The 19,869-nt window shown below is 44.0% G+C and overlaps 2 protein-coding genes across 2 annotated transcripts in view; both read right to left on the minus strand.

Moving 5' to 3' along the window:
* Window positions 1-19,869, minus strand: part of LDLRAP1 (low density lipoprotein receptor adaptor protein 1) — a 632,547-nt gene that overhangs the window by 212,936 nt on the left and 399,742 nt on the right. The gene's annotated exons all lie outside the window — the stretch shown is intronic.
* The window catches only part of SELENON (selenoprotein N), a 48,797-nt gene that overhangs the window by 14,143 nt on the left and 14,785 nt on the right, over window positions 1-19,869 (minus strand). The window contains exons 3-8 of the mRNA XM_081961942.1: window positions 15,413-15,543; window positions 13,434-13,646; window positions 9,963-10,087; window positions 4,536-4,673; window positions 3,818-3,899; window positions 2,572-2,754 (exon numbers count right to left, since the gene is read on the minus strand). Of these exons, the coding sequence (XP_081818068.1) occupies window positions 2,572-2,754; window positions 3,818-3,899; window positions 4,536-4,673; window positions 9,963-10,087; window positions 13,434-13,646; window positions 15,413-15,543 (872 nt within the window). The remainder of the gene's footprint in view (window positions 1-2,571; window positions 2,755-3,817; window positions 3,900-4,535; window positions 4,674-9,962; window positions 10,088-13,433; window positions 13,647-15,412; window positions 15,544-19,869) is intronic.

Consider the following 19,869-nt stretch of genomic DNA (forward strand, 5'->3'; position numbering starts at 1 on the left):
GGGCTATGAGAAAAACCAAAGCTTGTTGATACTTTCAAAGGGAGCTTCCTTTAAACAATGAAAACAGCATCTTCACTGAAGAGTCCCCCCACACACACCTTTCAGTTTGGGTATGTGTTCTGACCCCCCTCTCCACACCTGTGAATAAGCCAGAACACAGGCTTGGCTGTTTGCCACTATTTAATGAAGTAGATAGCAAGTCCTTTGGCTGAGAGCCCAGACCACTCACATGCCAACAGAACAACACAGATAGTCCCCAGAAACAGACATGACTGGAAATACACAGAGCTTCTCAATCACCAATTCGAACGGTTGTTTCCTGCAAATGTCCCCTCCCAATGCCTCACCTATAAGCTCTCTTGGGAGGGGCCAATCTACAACCACCTGTGCTAATTATCATCTGTGAGCCTGCCTACGAAGCTGCTGCTTTTGTTTCTCAGCCCTTCTCACTCTAGCATCAGGGACTGACTGCCTTTGATCCTCCCCACTGCTCCATGCCTCAGGCACTTCCTGGTGGCCAACCAGCCCCTCTGGTCCCTGCTCTGAATCTGCAACCTGCACAGGGTCTTCCACATCATCCAGGGCAGACTGAAATGATCCCTCGCTATCTGAGTCCATCAGCAGCTCAAACGGATCCTGCTGGGCCACAACAGGTATGCATGCATGCAGTTTGGGCACTCGATGTCTAAAAGGTTCCCCATCACTGTCCTAGGAACTCAGGTAGCCTCAACGATTCTATAAAAGGATGCAAATGACCAGCTGTCTGCAAGGAGTATAAATCCTTCCATCCCCCACTATCCAGTCAGAGCTGAAGAAGCTTCTTGGATGAGAAGTGAAACGTCTTCAAAGAAAAAGCAAGAAAGTCCAGTTGCCTTTTGGGGGGGAAAAAAAACACCTTTGGGAATCTCCTAGGAATATTCACAGTGTTTTCTCAGCAGTAGAGTCTAAGTGATTTTCTCAATGGCCTTTTCTGGAATATTTTTCAACTACCCATCTTAATTTACAACCGTGACATTTTCAGGTGGTTCCCTGTTCAGGAAATAACGAGTCCCCACCCTGCTTCTAATGCCGACAAGGGAAGTTAAACTACTATTTACATAACTGCTCGTATGCAATATCCTCGCAATTCACTTAACAAGAAGTCGCATATTTCAAGTTAAACAGAGATCTGGCGTTATGCATAAGCCTGTAAATTGGCCAACCCTGCTATATAAGCCTTCCGAAAGGAAATACGTTCTTCTTAAGACCAAGCATGCAAAAAACGCGCCCTGTAGGCCATCACTTTCTTTGCAACCTTTGAGTGGGTGAGGTTAAAACCGGCAGCCTTTTTTGTGTGTGGGTATTTGGGGAGTGAGTTAAAGGGTAAAAAAGACACCTAAGCCTCTAAGTCAGTCAGCTGGTTTGACAAAAATCACCAATGAGTTGGTGATAAGCCACCTGGAAAAGCCAAGGAAAATCATCAAAGCCATTAAAATGCGAAAGTTAGAATATTTTGGACATGGGATGCGACACCCAGAAAAATACGGCATCCTTCACTTAATTCTCCAGGGAAAGATTGAAAGCAAAGGTGGTCCAGGAAGAAGAAGAACATCATGACTTCAAAACCTAAGGGACTGGTTTGGACAAAACTCAGCAGCACTTTTTCACGCAGCTGTGGACAAAAATAGGATTGCCAACATGATCGCCAACATCCAATGACAGATAAAGAAGAAGAAGAAGAAGAAGAAGAAGAAGAAGAAGAGGAGGAGGAGGAGGAGGAGGAGGAGGAGGAGGAGGAGGAGGAGGAGGAGGAGGAGGAGGAAGAGAAAAAGAAGAGGAGGAGGAGGAGGAAGAAGCAGCAGCAGCAGCAGCAGCCTCTCTTCAAATCTCTTCAAAGACTCACAGAGCCCTTTCAACCCCTATAAATCCCAACCACACCACAAAATTGGGTCCTGCCCGACCCACTTTGGAACTGCTCTATTAATATGGCACAAAGCCTGATACAACCCTTGAGCCAAAAGCACTCGTGTTGCTTAAGAGCCAACCATGCACAAATGTCTTAAAATGACGCGATTGTTCAAGTCCCCCCCCCCAGCTTTTGTTTTGATTTCATTTTCTCCTGGAATTAACACCCCCCCCCCAGCTCAGCAGAGGGGGAGCTCTGTTACGAGAGCTGCCTAACATTTCATATTTTGAGCTATAAATTCACTTTGTTTCAAGCTCCTAAGTTTCACGCAGGCTTTGTGTTCCCTGCTGATAAGAAGCTCCTAGAAACATTTCTGTCGCTTGCTTCTTTCACCATGGCATCAGGGATTTGGATAAAGGGAAGGAGAGAAGATACAGCCATTAAAAACACCATTTATTCTAAGAGAGCCAGATTCCACTGGGACCTCAACCAGTACTTCCAAGCATGTATAAAAAAAAACGTACTGTGTACTGTGAGTTTTGGCTAAAAGAGCTGCTTGTTTTGTTAGTGGGTTAAGTCACTTTCACTACTGGTATATGGCCTGCATAGTTGTATTACTTTAATTCCTTAGAGTATGGTCATAATTATTTAATCACGTTTGAGAGGATGTCAAACTCTTTACGTACTTTCTTAAATGGATACATGACCACTTCCAGTTTCCCAGATGCTTCTTCCCAGCTTATTTCTCTCTGCCAGGAAATGTCTTCAAAAATAAACTGAATTGGTTCTCCTTCTCTGCTGTCAATCACGTTCCCATTTTCATCATGAATCACTGAGGGGGTAGATGGTCCCAAAGACTCCAGCTCCATCTGCGAAGCAACAGGGACATAAGAACTTTTGGGGATACCAAAATGGTATTTGATTGCCTTATGATGTAATCTATTTCAGACACCCAAAAGAGGGGTTGTTTCTTTTTTTAAAAAAATAAATATTTTTATTGTACGTTTTCCATTTATTCTACATCACAATTTCAATTTTGCAAAAGCGGTATACTGGTTGTATCAAGTCCTTTTTAAATATATGCATGGTGTTATACACCTAATAGTAACTGTTATTCTCTTAATCATATAGTACTGTGTTTCCCTGAAAATAAGGCAGGGTCTTATTTTCTTTTCTCCCCCAAAATAAGCATTTGGCCTTATTTTCAGGGAGGTCTTATTACTTTCGAGGTGCAGGAGGCAGCGAGTGTGGTCACTTCATGGCTGCTGCTGTGTTGCAATATTTTTGGGGAGGGCTTATTTTAGCTCAAGTGCTCAAAAGCCTGATTGGGGTTATTATCTGGGGAGGTCTTATTTTTGGGGAAACGGGGTATAATCTCTTTTTAAATACATGATATTGTACAACATAGTTATGCCCATAATTTCCATTATTGTGTCATAACATTCTATACCTTTATCTCTCTGTACATTTTAATCTATCGTGGCATACAGTCCGAGAATACTATTGCTTACAATATATATTCTTATGTATATTTTATACCTGTATTTGTTTCTAATTTGGTAATCTTCTTTCATTGTTGATTTTCTAACCTCTGCACCTATTATCCAGCCATTTATACCATAAGTCACATATTGAGTAATGTTCTGTTTCTCCTTTAACTTCCATCGTTAGCCTGTCCATTTTGGCACAGTCTAATATTTTCTTTATTACCATTTCTTCTGAACCGGGGTTGTTTCAATAGCTACACTAAACATAACAGTAATTGCAATCACTACGGAATAGCTGGAAAATGACTCCTATTTCTTAGCCAACATTTTATGGAAAGATGGTCCAGACTAAGTTGGAAAAGACTGAGAGTTCTTGTTGTTAATTGAAAAAGAACAAGAAAGCCTATGCACGTACACAGAGGATTAGTTCACATTTGCTACAGACCTGAGGTAAGTATCCTATATCCACCTCCATGTTGCTGCTCTCTAAGGCACCGTATAACCATTCCATATCTACATTGAGGGACCTGATGGGGGGGAAAATTCACAGTCATTAGAAAAATGGGAAAGCTGTATTCAACAAGGCCAGAAACTTTCATTCACATGAAGCAGGGCACCCGTGAGAAAGGCAAGAGGGCAATTATCAAACATAGCATTTAGAAATATTTGGAATACATTGACAGCAAGACAAGGTCTTGTTAAAAAAAATGATTGCAATTTGTTTGAAAGGCCATATGGACATTCCAGAATCTTATCCATCTCCAAGTTTCATCTTCTTCTGGCAATAGGTCAGTGCCAGAAGTGAGCGCATGCGCAGAGTTCCCAGATGAAGGGAACAGCTAAAGAACAAGGGACAACTTGGGAGGAAGGTCAGAGGTGAATAGCCCCCCCCAGAGGAAATAAAAGAGGAGTGAAAGGGGAGTGGAGTTTGCAGGAGACAATTAGTTCACTTAATTGGGTTTTGACTCTCCTTGCCAAGTTTTGCCAGATAAGGTCTGTGACTGTAAATCCTCCCTTGAAAGACTTTGTTGGATGTGAATGAGCAGAATTCACAGTCAATTAATAAAAGGGTTTTTTTGTCGGGACAAAGAGTTTGCTTCATGCTCTTGGGAAGCCTCAGTCAGAACACTTGATCAGTGTTACTGGAAACTGGAGAAGCTTACCTGTTATTAGGGACAAATAGCTTGAACTCTCGAACATGAGAAGAATCCTTTGAGAGGACAATGTAGCCGGTGAATTGGGCAGGAGAAAACCAGAATGGGAAATTTGGAGGCTCATTCAGTTGGAATTCTGCATGGATTCTGAAACCAAAAAAGAGCAATCAGCCATTGTGTCCTAATGAAGTGAAGCCCTTTATTTTCACAAAATGAATCCTCCCTCATCGGCACCAAATAAAGATGACTGCATTCACACATCCTAGTAAACCAGAAGAATTTTGTGTTATTGTAAATGAGCAAGAATTGGCTAAACCAGTGGTCACCAACTGTCATCTGCAAGAACATTTTGGTGGTCTGCAGATTTTTTTTTTGCATTTTTTAAATTGCACTAAATCAAAGGTCCTCAAACTATGCCCCCTGGGCCAGATACGTGCAATGAATGTTTGTGTTGCTGTAGAGAGTCTCCCCCTTTGTGGTCTTTTTGTGCAGGTTGGAGGGGAGGGGAGAAATGCCAACTTGGGGATCTGCTTTGGCCTCCTGGTGTGGGGCTTTGGGTGAAGGCTGGAGGGAAGCACCACTGGTGGCAAAGAGCTGGAGGGCCTTGTTCCAGTGGGACTGCATCAAGGGGGAGACATATGAAGAATGGTTGCAGGAACTGGGTATGTCTAGCTTAAGAGAAAGAAGGACTAGGGGAGACATGATAGCAGTCTTCCAATATCTCAGGGGCTGCCCCAAAGAAGAGGGAGTCAAACTATTCTCCAAAGCACCTGAGTGTAGAACAAGAAGCAATGGGTGGAAACTAATCAAGGAGAGAAGCAACTTAGAACTGAGGAGAAACTTCCTGACAGTTAGAACAATTAATCAGTGGAACAGAAGTTGCCTCCAGAAGTTGTGGATGCCCCAACACTGGAAGTCTTTAAGAAGATGTTGGATAGCCATCTGTCTGAAACGGTATAAGGTTTCCTGCCTAGGCAGGGGGTTGGACTAGAAGGCCTCCAAGGTCCCTTCCAACTCTACTATTGTATTGTATTGTATTGTATTGTATTGTATTGTATTGTATTGTATGGTCTGGAACTGGCTGGCCATCTCAGCCCGCTGAGCCTCCAGGTGCTGGTACCTGGCCTTGTACTCCTACAGGTCTTCCCTCTGCTTGGAAAGCCTATGCTCGTAGTCCTCAGTGAGGTGCTTCTGCTGAGCCTCCTTCTCGGCCAGATCCAATTTGAACTGAGCTGTTTTGCCAACTCTTTTCTCATGGTGGCTGCTTAGCTCCAACAACTGCTTCCTGTTGGGGCCCTAAGGAGCTCGGGCGTGGAGCGGAGGCTGGGTGGGGAGGGGCAAATAGAGGCTGGCAAAGCACCTCTCGACATGACATCGAGTTGGCCATGCCCCCCCCCCCCCAGTCACACGACCACCTTGCCATGCTCACCCAGTCGGTCACTAGGCAGATCATATTCGTGGTCCATGGGATTTAAAAGTATGAATTTAGTGGTCCCTGAGGTTCAAAAGGTTGGTGACCCCCAGGCTAAACAGGGGGACTTCTTCACATGATTCATTTACCAAGACATGCATCTGTATTGGCTTAGACCAGGGGTGTCCAAACTTGGGAACTTTAAGACTTGTGGACTTCAACTCCCAGAATTCCCCAGCCAGAATTCTGGGAGTTGAAGTCCACAAGTCTTAAAGTTCCCAAGTTTGGACACCCCTGGCTTAGACAGCTGCAGAAGCTTCCCGTTTGCCACTATGGTAAATTCCCAGCATTGCCATTAATACGAAATAATTACCTGGGTGGGATAGTCTGCCCTCTCATACATACAATATTGATGGTGCTTCTCGCCTTCAAACCATAAAAGAAGACTTTGCCTATAAGAAGGTGCTTTTTTAAAAGCTCCTACTCTGCACTATGTGTACTTAAAAACGATTGTGTTTTATTATTTTAATTTAATTGAATGATTGTGTTTGTTATTTTAATTTGATTTGATTGTTTTAAATGGAGTTGGTAGCATCTGCGGGGCCCCCAAAATCGAATGAAAACATTTCTACATGAAGCATGCAATTGTAACTTTGGGTTTTTCTTTCTATTTTTAACGGCCTGTTAGCTATTAAGCCGAGTTCTACGTTCTCGTCCATGAAACATTAGCTCTCTTGTTAGGCACCTTCTGAGTTAATAAACTGCACTGTCTATTTCTCATCGGTCACTTAGCTTGATCTACTCTGGGAAAAGATTTATAAGTGCAAATCCATCCAGATCCAGGAGTTATAGGAGGTCACAGAACTGCCTGGGGAATGTGTAACAGAGCCAGTCACATACCCACAATTGCAAAAATGACACCGTTATGCATGTCGAGCTCGTCTTGCTTAGGTATAGTAGATCTATGGTCACTTTTGTCATTGAGGTCAACTGCAGAATCACCAAGGCAAGCTCTGCATTTGGCAGATTATTGACCAATGTGTGGCACCGCCGTGGGATAAGCCCTGGTACAAAGCTCAAAGTCTACCAAGCAGCAGTGCTAACTACCCCGATGTATGGCAGTGAGACTTGGACTGTATACAGGGGGCACGCTAGGCAATTGAACCACTTCCACATGACCTGCCTCCATAGAATTCTGAGGATCCAGTGGCAGGACAAGGTGCCAGACACAGAGGTTCTCTCCAGAGCAGGCCTGCCATCCATTCACACCCTGCTGATCAAAGCCCAGACACACTGGGCAGGCCATGTTGCAAGGATACCAGACCATCATCGCATCCCCAAACAGCCCCTCTATGGTGAGCTGTCTCAAGAAAAGCGATCTCAAGGGGGACAAAGGAAGCGATGCAAAGAGACCTTGAAAGCCTCCTTCAAGTCCCTGGAAATCGACACCACCTCCTGGGAAACCCTGGCACAAGATCGATCCACATGGCGCACGCCGATCCACCAAGGCTGCCAGGCATCTGAGGACAGAAGGACAACCATAGCACAAGAGAAGCGAGGCACTCCGCAGAGCCAGAGCTGCAAATGCTGCAACAGTGGTGCCCACACATTTCTGCCCAACATGTGGCAGAACATTTCGTGCCTGTATAGGCCTTACCAGCCACCTGCGGACACATCGTGGACGGCCCACAACCTGTTAGATGTCAAGGTCCTCTTCGAACACGATGGACAAACATTATCAATAGTAGATCTAAATGACTGAACGAAGGTTCCCACTTTCTAAGACAGGGGTCTCCAACCTTGGCAACTTTAAGCTTGGAGGACTTCAACTTCCAGAATTCTGGAAGTTGAAGTCCTCCAGGCTTAAAGTTGCCAAGGTTGGAGACCCCTGTTTTAGGAGGTGGGAAACTAAATGGTTGCTCAGTATTGTTGGCTGTACAAGGACTGGCACTCTCCTGAACATCAGGCTGGAATTTTTGACGGACCTTTTTGGAGATGCCAATCAGAGTCTATTTCCATGCAAAGCAGGTTGGCTAGATGCTCAGCTGAGAAGGTGATCAATTTCACTGGCACATGAAACACTCCCTCCCTACCACATGGGAACTGCTTGTCTGTACCCATAAGTAACACATGATTCCAATGAGCAGGACTGTTCCTACATTGAGTTCAGAACAACCGCTGAGGAATCAATCCGCAAGGACGATTATTCTCGATCTGACAAGCCAGCAACAGAAGGCCTTTAAAGTACATGGCCTTTAAATGGCACTGTGGGAGGAATACTCACATCCCAACAATTCAATCTGTTCGGGACAAAGAAAGCTAAATTTAACGTTGAATTAAAAGTTAAACCGACTGGACCTTCTTTGTTGATGATTACATTTTAAGAGCCTTCAATACGGAAGCCTCTGAGCAATTGAAATAGAGCATAAACATCAAACAGATCACAAACTTAAAAAAACACCAACAACCTTATATCTATCTACCATGAAAAACAATTGCAATATGTTTTAAGGCTTTTAAAAAAAATTCAGCAAGGTCATCAGTTCTCAGTTTGACAGGAAAAGCATTCAGGGAAAACAGATGGCCAACAATTCAGATTGGCTGTAACTTTGGAAAGCGGTCAGTTCGTGAATCAAGGTTGTGGAGTCACGTATATAATGTATGTGGTGTTTTTCCTTTAGATCAGGGGTGTCAAACTCGCAACCCATGGGCTGGATGTGTCACAGGCTGGCCCCGCCCCTGCCCAGTTTAGCGAAGGGGGGGGAAATCCTGATACGTCACGTGATGCCGTTGTGACACCCCGAGTTTGACACCCCTGCTTTAGATAGTTCTAAGCAACAGGATGAAATGGTTCTACCTGCAGTTGCACCAAAACACGCTCAGATCTACCCTTACATACTTGCACACCTATTCCTTCCATGCCCCACACTGAATATGGCCTTTTTTCTCTTGGGGGACTATATCTGAAGGGGGTGGGATGGCTAAGCAGTTAAAGAAGCTGAGCTTATCAGCTGGAGAGCTGACAGCCCAGGTTCCAGACCCAAGGGCAGCGCTCCTGTTCCTTGCCCCAGCTTCTGCCCATCTAGCACTTCAAAAGCATGCAAAATGTGAGTAGATAAATAGGTACCACTTTGGCGGGAAGGTAACAGGGTTCTGTGCACCTTGATGCACAGGTACAGTATATGTGGTACACAGGCAAAATGCACAGGTACAGTATATGTGGTACCTTGTTCAATAGTAGCAACTGTGAGAAGGATCTTGGAACCCTAGTGGAGAACCATTTAAATATGAGCCAGCAGTGTGCAGCAGCTGCCAAAAAGCCCACACAGTCCTAGGTTGCATTAATAGAAGGATAGAATGAAGATCACGTGAAGTGTCAATACCACTTTATACTGCCTTGGTAAGTCGCTACGATGTAAAAACAATGTTGAGACTAGAAAGAGTCTAGTCTGATGTAGAGACTCTAGTGCAGAGAAGAGCAACAAAGAGGATTAGGGGACTGGAGGCTAAAACCTATGAAGGACTGTTGCAGGAATTGGGTATGTCTAGTGTAATGAAAAGAAGGACTAGGGGAGACATGATAGCAGTCTTCTAATATTTCAGGGGCTGCCCCAAAGAAGAGGGAGTCAAACTATTCCCCACAAGCACCCGAGGGTAGGATAAGAAGCAATGGGTGGAGACTAATCAAGGAGAGAAGCAACCTAGAACGGAGGAGAAATTTCCTAACTGTTAAAACAATAAATCAGTGGAACAGCTTGCCTCCAGAAGTTGTGAATGCCCCAACACTGGAAGTCTTTAAGAAGATGTTGGATAGCCATTTGTCTGAAATGGTGTAGGGTTTCCTGCGTAAGCATGGGTTTGGACTAGAAGACCTCCAAGGTCCCTTCCAACTCTTGTTATTCTATATTCTATTTATGCAGGTATGTCTTTGCACAATGCTGGCTCCATCAGCTAAGAAATGGACACGAGAACGGCCCCCTAGAGTCGGACATGACAGGACGTGGATATCTTTACCTTTACTTTACCTGAAGGCTATTTTGTAGTAGAACTCTGCTACAGCTTGAATACAGGCCACTGCTCCCTGAGGAGCAAAACGAGTTTTCACAAAGGGCCGCGGGTGGAACATACTCAAGAGCTTGTGAATGATGACCTAAAAGGAAAAGATATAAGGAGGTATGACCTGAAAATGAATATTAGCCTCTGAAAGGATAAGCCAAGAATAGAATAGAATAGAATATACCTTTATTACGGTCATAGACCAGCAATAGACATTTTTGCAATATATTAAAAAAAATAGTTCTGACACTAATAGTGGATAATAACATCCCTGTTAAGAAAATGCATGTTCTCAAACTGTTAGGGTCACTCCCTAGTTCACATGGGGAGACATGATAGCAGTGTTCTGATATTTCAGGGGAGACAAGATAGCAGTGTTCTGATATCTCAAAGAAGAGGGAGTCAACCTATGTATGTGAGTAAATATAGTGTTCCAAAAATCGTTAGAGATCTCTCCAAAAAGTTGGTACAAGTTGACAGCTATAATTCTGTAACCAATTTTTTCTTGTGGACATTGCAGCAACACAGAATTTCGCCACTGCATGGGTTTGAGTCCTGGAGGAGAAAGCCTACATAAAAATTGTCTGCCCTCCCTGGCAATCTCTCTAGTAAGGGGAGGATATAGAGGTGAAACTCGAAAAATTAGAATATCGTGCAAAAGTCCATTTATTTCAGTAATGCAACTTAAAAGGTGAAACTAATATATGAGATAAGACTCATGACATGCAAAGCAAGATAGTTCAAGCTGTGATTTGTCATAAAATTTTCAGCTCATGAAAACCCCAAATCCACCATTTCAGAAAATTGGAATATTACATTGCCAAGAGAAAGATGAGAGACCTGAGACCGAACAATGCAGAAGAGCTGAAGGCCGCTATTGAAGCATCCTGGTCTTCCATAACATCTCAGCAGTGCCACAGACTGATAGCTTCCATGCCACGCCACATTGAGGCAGTAATTGCTGCAAAAGGGGCCCACACCAAGTACTGAGTACATATGCATGCTTATGCTTTTCAGAGGTCCGATATTGTTCTATGTACAATCCTTGTTTTATTGATTGCATGTAATATTCTAATTTTCTGAGATGGTGGATCTGGGGTTTTCATGAGCTGTAAGCCATAATCATCACAATTAACTTGAACTATCTTGCTTTGCATGTAATGAGTCTTATCTCATATATTAGTTTCACCTTTTAAGTTGCATTACTGAAATAAATGAACTTTTGCACGATATTCTAATTTTTCGAGTTTCACCTGTATGCTGACCTATAAACTCTGTATAGCTCACAGTATAACAGAACATGTGAGATATCTTCAACTTCTCCTTTACTACATATACATAACAGTTCTGCTATTGGTGTTCTCTTATAACTACCCTGGAGGAGTTCTGAAGGAAGAAGGTTAAATCTGGCTCTAAAGAAAGCTATTCTTTGTTTTGGGAAGATCAGATCATTTAGATATCTTGCTGATTCCCACACACCCTGTTTGATTCTGTCCCTACTGTGGAGAGGCAACCTATTTAGTTCTTCTTGGAACTCCATGTCCTTCGCTCTATTGATTACTATGTGCTTTGCTTGGTCAAAGTCTAGGGACATTAAGAATACCGGTGAGAGCCCATAAGGGCCCAGCTTGTGATCAATTGCCTGTTTCCAGGGCGGGGTAAGCCAAGAATTACAGAATCTTAGCACCTCTACTGACTGCATTCTGAAATAACTATCTTGAAATCCTTGGTGTAAGTCACCTGTCAGGTTCTTGAAAAGAGCTATTAAATCTCTCCTCACATTGTCTCTCTCTGACAGGGAACATACACCAGCTGCCTCTCCTCACTAGGGATAAATGTCCCTCTGAAATACGCCTCAACAATAGGTATCTTAGGTTCTTCGCCTTCCCTCCTATTTCTTTGCTCCTTTCAATAATTTATAGCTCCCGTCATTACTGAATATTTGTTATAGTAATCACAGTGGTTTTGGTCCTTAATACACGCTAGCCAATATTCCAATGGGCAGCTGTCAAGGACTGGGAATTGATCTGCCCATTTGCACTGCATTTCTACTTTGTGCTCTATTGATCCGCAATATTTCTTTCTGTGATTCAGAAAGTACTGCACTACAATATCATTGCTTTCTCTCCCCCCCCCCTTCTCCCTCTTTCCAAAGCTTTCCTCTCAAGTCAGTTTTGCAGGGACTGGATTTAATGAAGCCACTTGTACCCTGGTGTTTTTCAATCTCTGTGACTTTAGAACCTGTGGACTTCAAAATCCCAGAATTCCCCAGCCAGGAGGCTTTCTTGCTATTTTCTATTCCCCAGCATGCTGGCTGGGAAATCCTGGGAGTTGAAATCCAAAGGGCTTGAAGTTTCTAAGACTGAGAAACACTGTTATATACACGGAGTTCAGAAATACTCTCTCAAGGACCTTGAAGGACTCATATCAAATGATCTAAGTGCCAGAGCTCACTGTAACAGCATTGCCAAAAAGGCATTCAGAGTTGTTAATCTAATTTTGCAAAGCTTCTTCTCTGGTAATGTTGTACTGCAAACTGGGGCATACAAAAACTTTGCCAGACCAATCCTTGAATACAGCTCATCTGCCTGCAATCCACACTGTATATAGGATATTAATACAATTGAAGGAGTCCAGAGGTATTTCACGACAAGAGTCCTCCATTCACAATACCTTATACCAGGGGTGTCCAAACTTGGGAACTTTAAGACTTGTGGACTTTAACTCCCAGAATTCCCCAGCCAGCATGGTTGGCTGGGGAATTCTGGGAGTTGAAGTCCACAAGTCTTAAAGTTCCCAAGTTTGGACACCCCTGCCTTATACAATACCTTATGCCACCAGGCTTGAAATTTGGGGCTTGGACAACCTAGAACTACGCTGCCTATGGTCTGATCTAAGCATAGTACACAAAATTTTCTGCTACAATGTCCTACCTGTCAACGACTACTTCAGCTTCAACCACAATAATACACAGGCAACAATAGATACAAACTCGATTGCAGAAAATACGACTTCAGCAACAGAGTGGTCAACGCCTGGAATGCTCTACCTGACTCTGCTGTTACAGCCTCAAACCCCCATAACTTCAACCTTAAACTGTCCACTGTTGACCGCACCCCATTCCTAAGAGGTCAGTAGGGGCGTGCCTAAGCGCATCAGTGTGCCTAATGTCTCTGTCCTACTGTCCCCATTTATTTGTACCCATTTCCTGTGTTCATGTCCATGTTTATTCTTATCTCTGTTACCTTGTACATGAGTGGCAAACTAAATAAATAAATATTTTTTTAAAAACTCCACTTCTCAATAACAAAATTAAAGATGTAGAATTACCCTTTTCGTAAGAACCAACAACCTCACTGTTGTATCAAATTCCAGATAGCTCCACTCAACAATTGCAAATATTATTTTCTCTTCCTCATTAAGGAAGCACAATACTTTACCTCTTTGCTCTTGGGAGCTGGAGGATAGAAACGATTATTGGGAAGATATCCGGTAAAGATGTTTAGCTCGCTGGGAATGATCCACCATGGGTCACCAAGTTCCAACTTATTCTTTGGGGGAAGAAAGGACTTGAATTGCTGAGCAAACATCATACTCAAGGGTGAAGCAGGAGCTGTCCAGTTGCGGAGCCCAGTAAAGGCCACGTGTGAAATCTGAAGAAAGAAGCAGGCCTATTAATACGCAAACCTAGTTTTTAAGAGATTGCAAGTACTCCTCAACTTACAAACATAATTGGGGCCAGAATTTCCATTGCTAAGCAAGGTGGTCGTTGAGTGAGTTTTGCCTGATTTTAGGACCCCCCCCGGTTGTTAAACAAATCACTGCAGTTGTTAAGTGAAATGACTCTGCTTGCCAGAAGCCAGGTGGGAAAGTTGCAAATGGCAATCTCATGACTCTGGGGCACTGCAACAATTGTAAGTACATGCCAGTTGCTCCAGTGCCCAACTTTTGATCCTCTGATTGAGAGGATTGCTGTGATTTTCATAAATGCAAGAACTGGTCATAAGTGTTCTGACTGAGGCTTCCCAAGAGCCTGAAGCAAACTCCTTGTCCCGACAAAAAACCCTTTTATTAATTGACTGTGACTTCTGCTCATTCACATCCAGCAAAATCTTTCAAAGGAAGATTTACAGTCACAGACCTTATCTGGCTTGGAGAGCTACCAGGCTGATATCTGCAGAACTCGGCAAGGAGTCTGGGAGAGTCATGAACCAATTAAGCGAACTAATTGTCTCCTGAAAACTCCACTCCCCTTTTGCTCCTCTTTTATTTCCTCTGGGAGGGGCCATTCATCATCTGGACTTACTCCCAAGTCGAACCCTGTTCTTTAGCTGTTCAGTTCATCTGGCAATTCTGCACATGCACACACTGGGAACAGGCTCCAGCTATTCTTCTGCCTCACTCATGTCTGACTCTGAAGGCAGCTGACAACTGGCATATGGCTCTGGCTCCCTCTCTGCCTCCGAAGCCCTCATCAGAGTCTTCCCCAGACTCCAGGACTGGCCCACATTCCTCCCCAACCTCCTCACTGTCCAAAACTGCTACCAGATCCGCAGGCTGTTGGTGGGTCACAATAGCAAGTGACTTTTTTCAGCACCCTCTGAAAAGACCGAAGAGTCATTAAATGAACGGCCATAAATCAAGGGCTATCTCTATGTTGTATATGCATTCTTAGCTTTAGTTTTACACATATATGGTCTGTATCTTTTAAAATCTTCATCTTTTTATATCTGTTTTACATCTTTTATATGTTTATGCTTCTTTTTGATAAGTGCCCTGGAGCCCTTTATGTTGATCTATGACCAGCATAAAGACCAATCGATTGAAGGACCTCGATTCACAGAACTGCTGATTGAAACTGTCTTCCCCCACATATGTCTGTAGCAGCAATGTTTTCAAAACATGTGCTACGTATAGAATTTAAACCGGAATTATTTTTATTAGATATTATAACAGAAGGCTATAGCAAAGGGTCAATATACCTAATACTTCCCATCCTAACAGCAGCGAGAATGGTGTATGCACAGCAATGGAAATGTGAAAACACCCCTTCAGAAAAGGAGATAATAAGGAAGATATTAACATGTGTAGAAATGGATAGACTAACGTCTAGAGTTAAAAAACAAAGGAGAGACAGAATATTATGACACACGGAATAGATTTTATCAATGGCTGGAAACACGAGGTGGGAGTCGGAACACGAAAAAATTAGGCTAAGTAGACGTGGAATGAGATATTATGTATGTATTAGAATGAATACGTTGGTCAAAAATAATAGCACAGTGTAAGTAGTATGTATGTTATTTGTCTTTCACTTTGGTTTCTATGATGGATGAAATGCCAGGACGGTCACACTGCATTCGATATACTCCTATGTAAATAATAAAAAATATATTTAAAAAAAACATGTGCTACTCACACCAAGGAAGCCATCTTTGCTCTTTGTCATAGTTTCCATCAACAGAGGCTGGAATTTTGCAAGGATAGTGAGTGTCTCCCCATTGGGATCCGTCACCTCTTCTTCCTCAGTGCCAGATACAGGAACCATGCCTGAATGGAGCAAAAACTCATTTTAATATGGAATTGAGGACACGAGAATTTCTAGCAATCAGAAAAAGTTGGCACGAAACAGGTGAGGCAGAGAGGAAAAAGTAGGAATGAAGGTAACGTTGCTGTTATGTTTCGCTATAAGACGTATCCTTTACAGACCCAATGGTGTTTTCTACAGTCTGATCTAAGTGGCTAAGCAGCATTTAGAAAAATAATTCCATTTTTAGGAATTGAATGCCAACAAACAACAAAATCTCACAGTAGTTTTAACATGTCTGAAATTTTGTCATTATCACATCATATAGGTTTTCAGCAATTTCATTCCTAAAATATAAATTTAAAAAAATCCTAAAAGATTTGGGCTCTTAATCTCATTCCTTCCCTCCTGCTGAGTTATTTACCCTTTTTAGTAAAATAAATGTTTCCTGTACAATAGCTCACCACTACACTACAGTGCAACTGATTGATAGACACTGTATCAGCGTTCCAAATATCATGCAGAATTAAATCAGAGCCCAAGGCAGAGCTATCCTTAAAGTTCCAATTTAATAAGACAGACATGTTGGCAACAAACTGTGGAATCCCAAATCTAAAAGCTTCCTGGGATTCCACTCAGTTGAAAGTTCATGATCTTGCCCCCACACCCATAAATCCATCACGTGGTCCAATCTTCTTTGGCCATGCTGGCATCTCCGCCCAGCTGGTTCCGGTCAGGTGCAGAGGTGCGGAGACAAAAGATGACCTTGGGCTTCTAGAAAGGAATGACAACAACACATTCCACAATTCTACTCCTTCCCTCCCAATTACTACACTAATGAAACAGCACAGTGAAATAAAAGAGAGTGTGGCAGGCCAAAGATCCTAAAAGGTATATAACTGCAGGCCTGACACACTGTCCCAGAGAATCCACAATACCAGTTATTGTCCAAATTAGAATGGCTGAAATTTGTATAAAAATCATTTAGATAGTGTCTAAGGGGATGCATGCAAAAGATTATGTGAACACTGATATCAGATCCCCAATAGATCCCTATTGGGATGCTGCCATTCTAGTGGAAGGAGGGAAGCCTTGGCATTTCTTTGACCTCTCACCTGCTTTGGTCTTTCTTTACTTTGATGTATCATCCTGGGATAGGGAGGAGTCGGTTTGGGGCAGGGGTGGGTTTCTACGTGAACCGGTACCGAATTGCTCGCACGCGTGTTTTCCCCGTGCGCTTCCCACTTTGCACTAGCTGTGCGTTGCTTGGGCATGCGCAGTTCACTGTAAATGGTTGTACGCATGCACAAAGACCATTAAAAGCTAATAAACAAGATGCCAGCAACGCCAAAGGAGAACCAGTTTGGGGGCATGGCCTGGGTTGCTGCCAGTTCTGTGACCTAGGCCAGATTATCACTACCGGTTTGGCTAAACCTGGTAAAACCAGGAGCAACCCATCTCTGGTTTGGGGGCCATCTGTTTTGTCTCAGCTCCAAAGAAGATGAGAGCGCAGCAACGCCTGAGGACAACTTCTTATCACCCTCCCAGCCTAAAATTCTTACAGCAACTCAACATCTGGTGATTGGCTCACGATTGCTCGAGTAACTTTTAACCTAATGTTTTAGCCAGGGGTGGGTCCCAGTTGCCATTGCTACTGGTTCGGGGTTCGAAAATTTTTGTGCGTGTGCACATTTGCATTTAAAATGATCTGTGCATGCGCACAACATTAAAAAAGGAATAAAAATTACTTTTTTTTCAATGAATATTGTTCTGCGCATGTGCTAGACAGAAAATCAAGATGGCGTCACCAAGGATAAAACTGGTACGGTCATGTGTACACCGGAGTTACTACCTATTCGGCTGAACTGGACCGAATAGATAGGAACCCACCTCTGGTTTTTGCGTGGGAACTTCAGATCCTGCCTATTCTCTTTGCTATCACTGTCTCTCAATAAAAGTTCCTTTTGAAACGTTGCTTGTTTCAAGAGTTCTGCTTTCTTGAGGGGTCTGCTGGGGCAAGACCTTAGGTTTGATTCAATTCCTTCTATCTGCTCTTTATAGGTTTCACCAAGTAGCTAGTGCCAATGCTGAGAAACCTTGTTCCAAGTTTTTTTAAGTTGCCGAGCATTTAAAAATTATACCAACTGTCCTTATGAACATGCTGACTCGTTTTAACTTGTTCTACTTTTCACTACGAAAATTCCCGTGACAGAGCGCAATAAAAAATATAAAGCTAAAATTAAAGCTAGTTATTAAGATCTTGATTTGAACATTGAAATAAAAACAAGGAAAAGTCAGCAGGTAAGCCTACTGAAAAAGCCCACAAAATCTTAATCTCTATTTGGCAGATGGGGGTTGCAAAGAATGGAAACCACCCACAAAAAAGCTTGCTCCAAGTTATTATGACTGCCCTTTCTCAATTGGCAATCTAGTACAACTATATTTACCCTGTCATGACAGAACAAGCAGAAGCAGACGGTGCATTACACATTGTACATGGGGATTTATACTTGTGCAATTGGGAAGCTATCACTTTACTACAGGGGTGTCAAACTCGAGGCCTGCGGGCCAGATCTGGCCCACAGAGTGCTTAGATCTGGCCCACGGGTCTGCTCTGGAAACAGCGATGGACTGGCCAGTAGTCCCTCTGCCAGTGAAAACGGAGCTCGGAAGGGCCACGTGCAGCCCTCCTGAGCTCCGTTTCCAGCCACGATGGCCTCCTGTAGCCCTCTGCCAGAGAAAATGGCGCTCCGGAGGGCCACACGCAGGCCTCCTGAGCTCCGTTTCCAGCCACGATGGCCTCCTGTAGCCCTCTGCCAGAGAAAATGGTGCTCCGGAGGGCCACACGGAGGCCTCCTGAGCTCCGTTTCCAGCCACGATGGCCTCCTGCAGCTCTCTGCCAGCGAAATCGGAACTCAGGAGGGCCACACGCAGGCCTCCTGAGCTCCGTTTCCAGCCACAACAGCCTCCTGCAGCTCTCTGACAACAAAAACGGAGCTCGGGAGGGCCACATGCAGGCATCCTGAGCTTCGTTTCCGGCCACAAAGACCATGAGCTTGGGGCTCTGTTTCTACTGGCAGAGGGCTGTTGGAGGCCCTTGTGGCTAGAAACGGAGCCTTGATGAGTGACGTTGAGCTGGCTTTGCCCATCTTGGTCATGCCCCCTCCCAGCCCCCCCCCCATGTCAAACATAACCCTGATGCAGCCCTCAATGAAACTGAGTTTGACACCCCTGCTTTACAACTCCTGCACAACAAACCCTCGAATTGGGTACCAAGAGAGAACCAGAGCTGAACAATTCTATCTCCATGCACCAGGTGGCAGCAAAGGACCATCAATAAATTGACATGGGGGCTTAAGAGGGATTGCAGAATTATTACTGTTCCCATAAATAGGCTTAGGTAAAAGGCCTGTGGATTTTCTTCTGCCTCTTCTCCGACTCCTTCTCCGACTCCTGCTAAGCGAGTTCCTTCCACTGTGCTACACATCAAGCTGGAAGAGGGTAATAATTTTGGGATGAGAGGGGGATACAGCCTGCTGCCAAATACTTGGGAAGAAATACAATAAGGATCGGATTCAGAATCCACCAGGTAATTTGTCTGGGTTTGGCTTAAGGCCACAGTTGTGGTGGAAAGAATCAGGTTGACTGCAGGGCTGCACAAAAACCTGTACATAGTCCTGACATGGGACCCTTCCTCCCCAAAGCATGCAAAGAAGAGGGTGCGGAACAGTGGTGGGTTCCGGACCCCGTCGCAGCTGGTACGCTGTGCACGGGGCCGGGCGTCCTAGACGGGGCCGGGCACGGGCACTGTGTGTCCATGCGCACGCCACCGCACTGCGACACCCAGTTGCTCGGTGGAGGTTGCGCAGGTTGCGCACGCTCCACGCGTGTGCACAATGGGCCGTTCGCATTATAAACAGCCATGGATCGCGGGCAGGCGGGTGGGCCAAACGAGCCACCATACCGGTACAGTGGCCGCTGCTCCTGGCTACTACCGATACAGCCGTACTGGGCCGTACCACCCGGGACCCACCACTGGTGCGGACACAAAAATTGAACAGTCTGAATGTAAAATTAAAATGAAATCAATTAATGAAATACCAGTAAATCAGCACTTTTAGGCAATCTCTGTGGAAACTTTTGGAGGTCGCATCCAAATATTTGGAGGAAGGAGAAGGTCTCAGGTAGGGCACACCTGATGTATGGAAATAGTGTGAAACAAGCCGCTATATTTTGTTCAGCAAGTTATTACTAAAACAAGTCACCACGGAGCATTGTGTCTAAATCCAGACAAAATGAGGAGGAGGCTATTCAATCAATCTTTATTGATTAGCCCTCGGGCCATATCC

Source organism: Natrix helvetica (assembly GCF_964273705.1).
Source record: "Natrix helvetica genome assembly, chromosome: 9".
NCBI lineage: Eukaryota > Metazoa > Chordata > Lepidosauria > Squamata > Natricidae > Natrix > Natrix helvetica.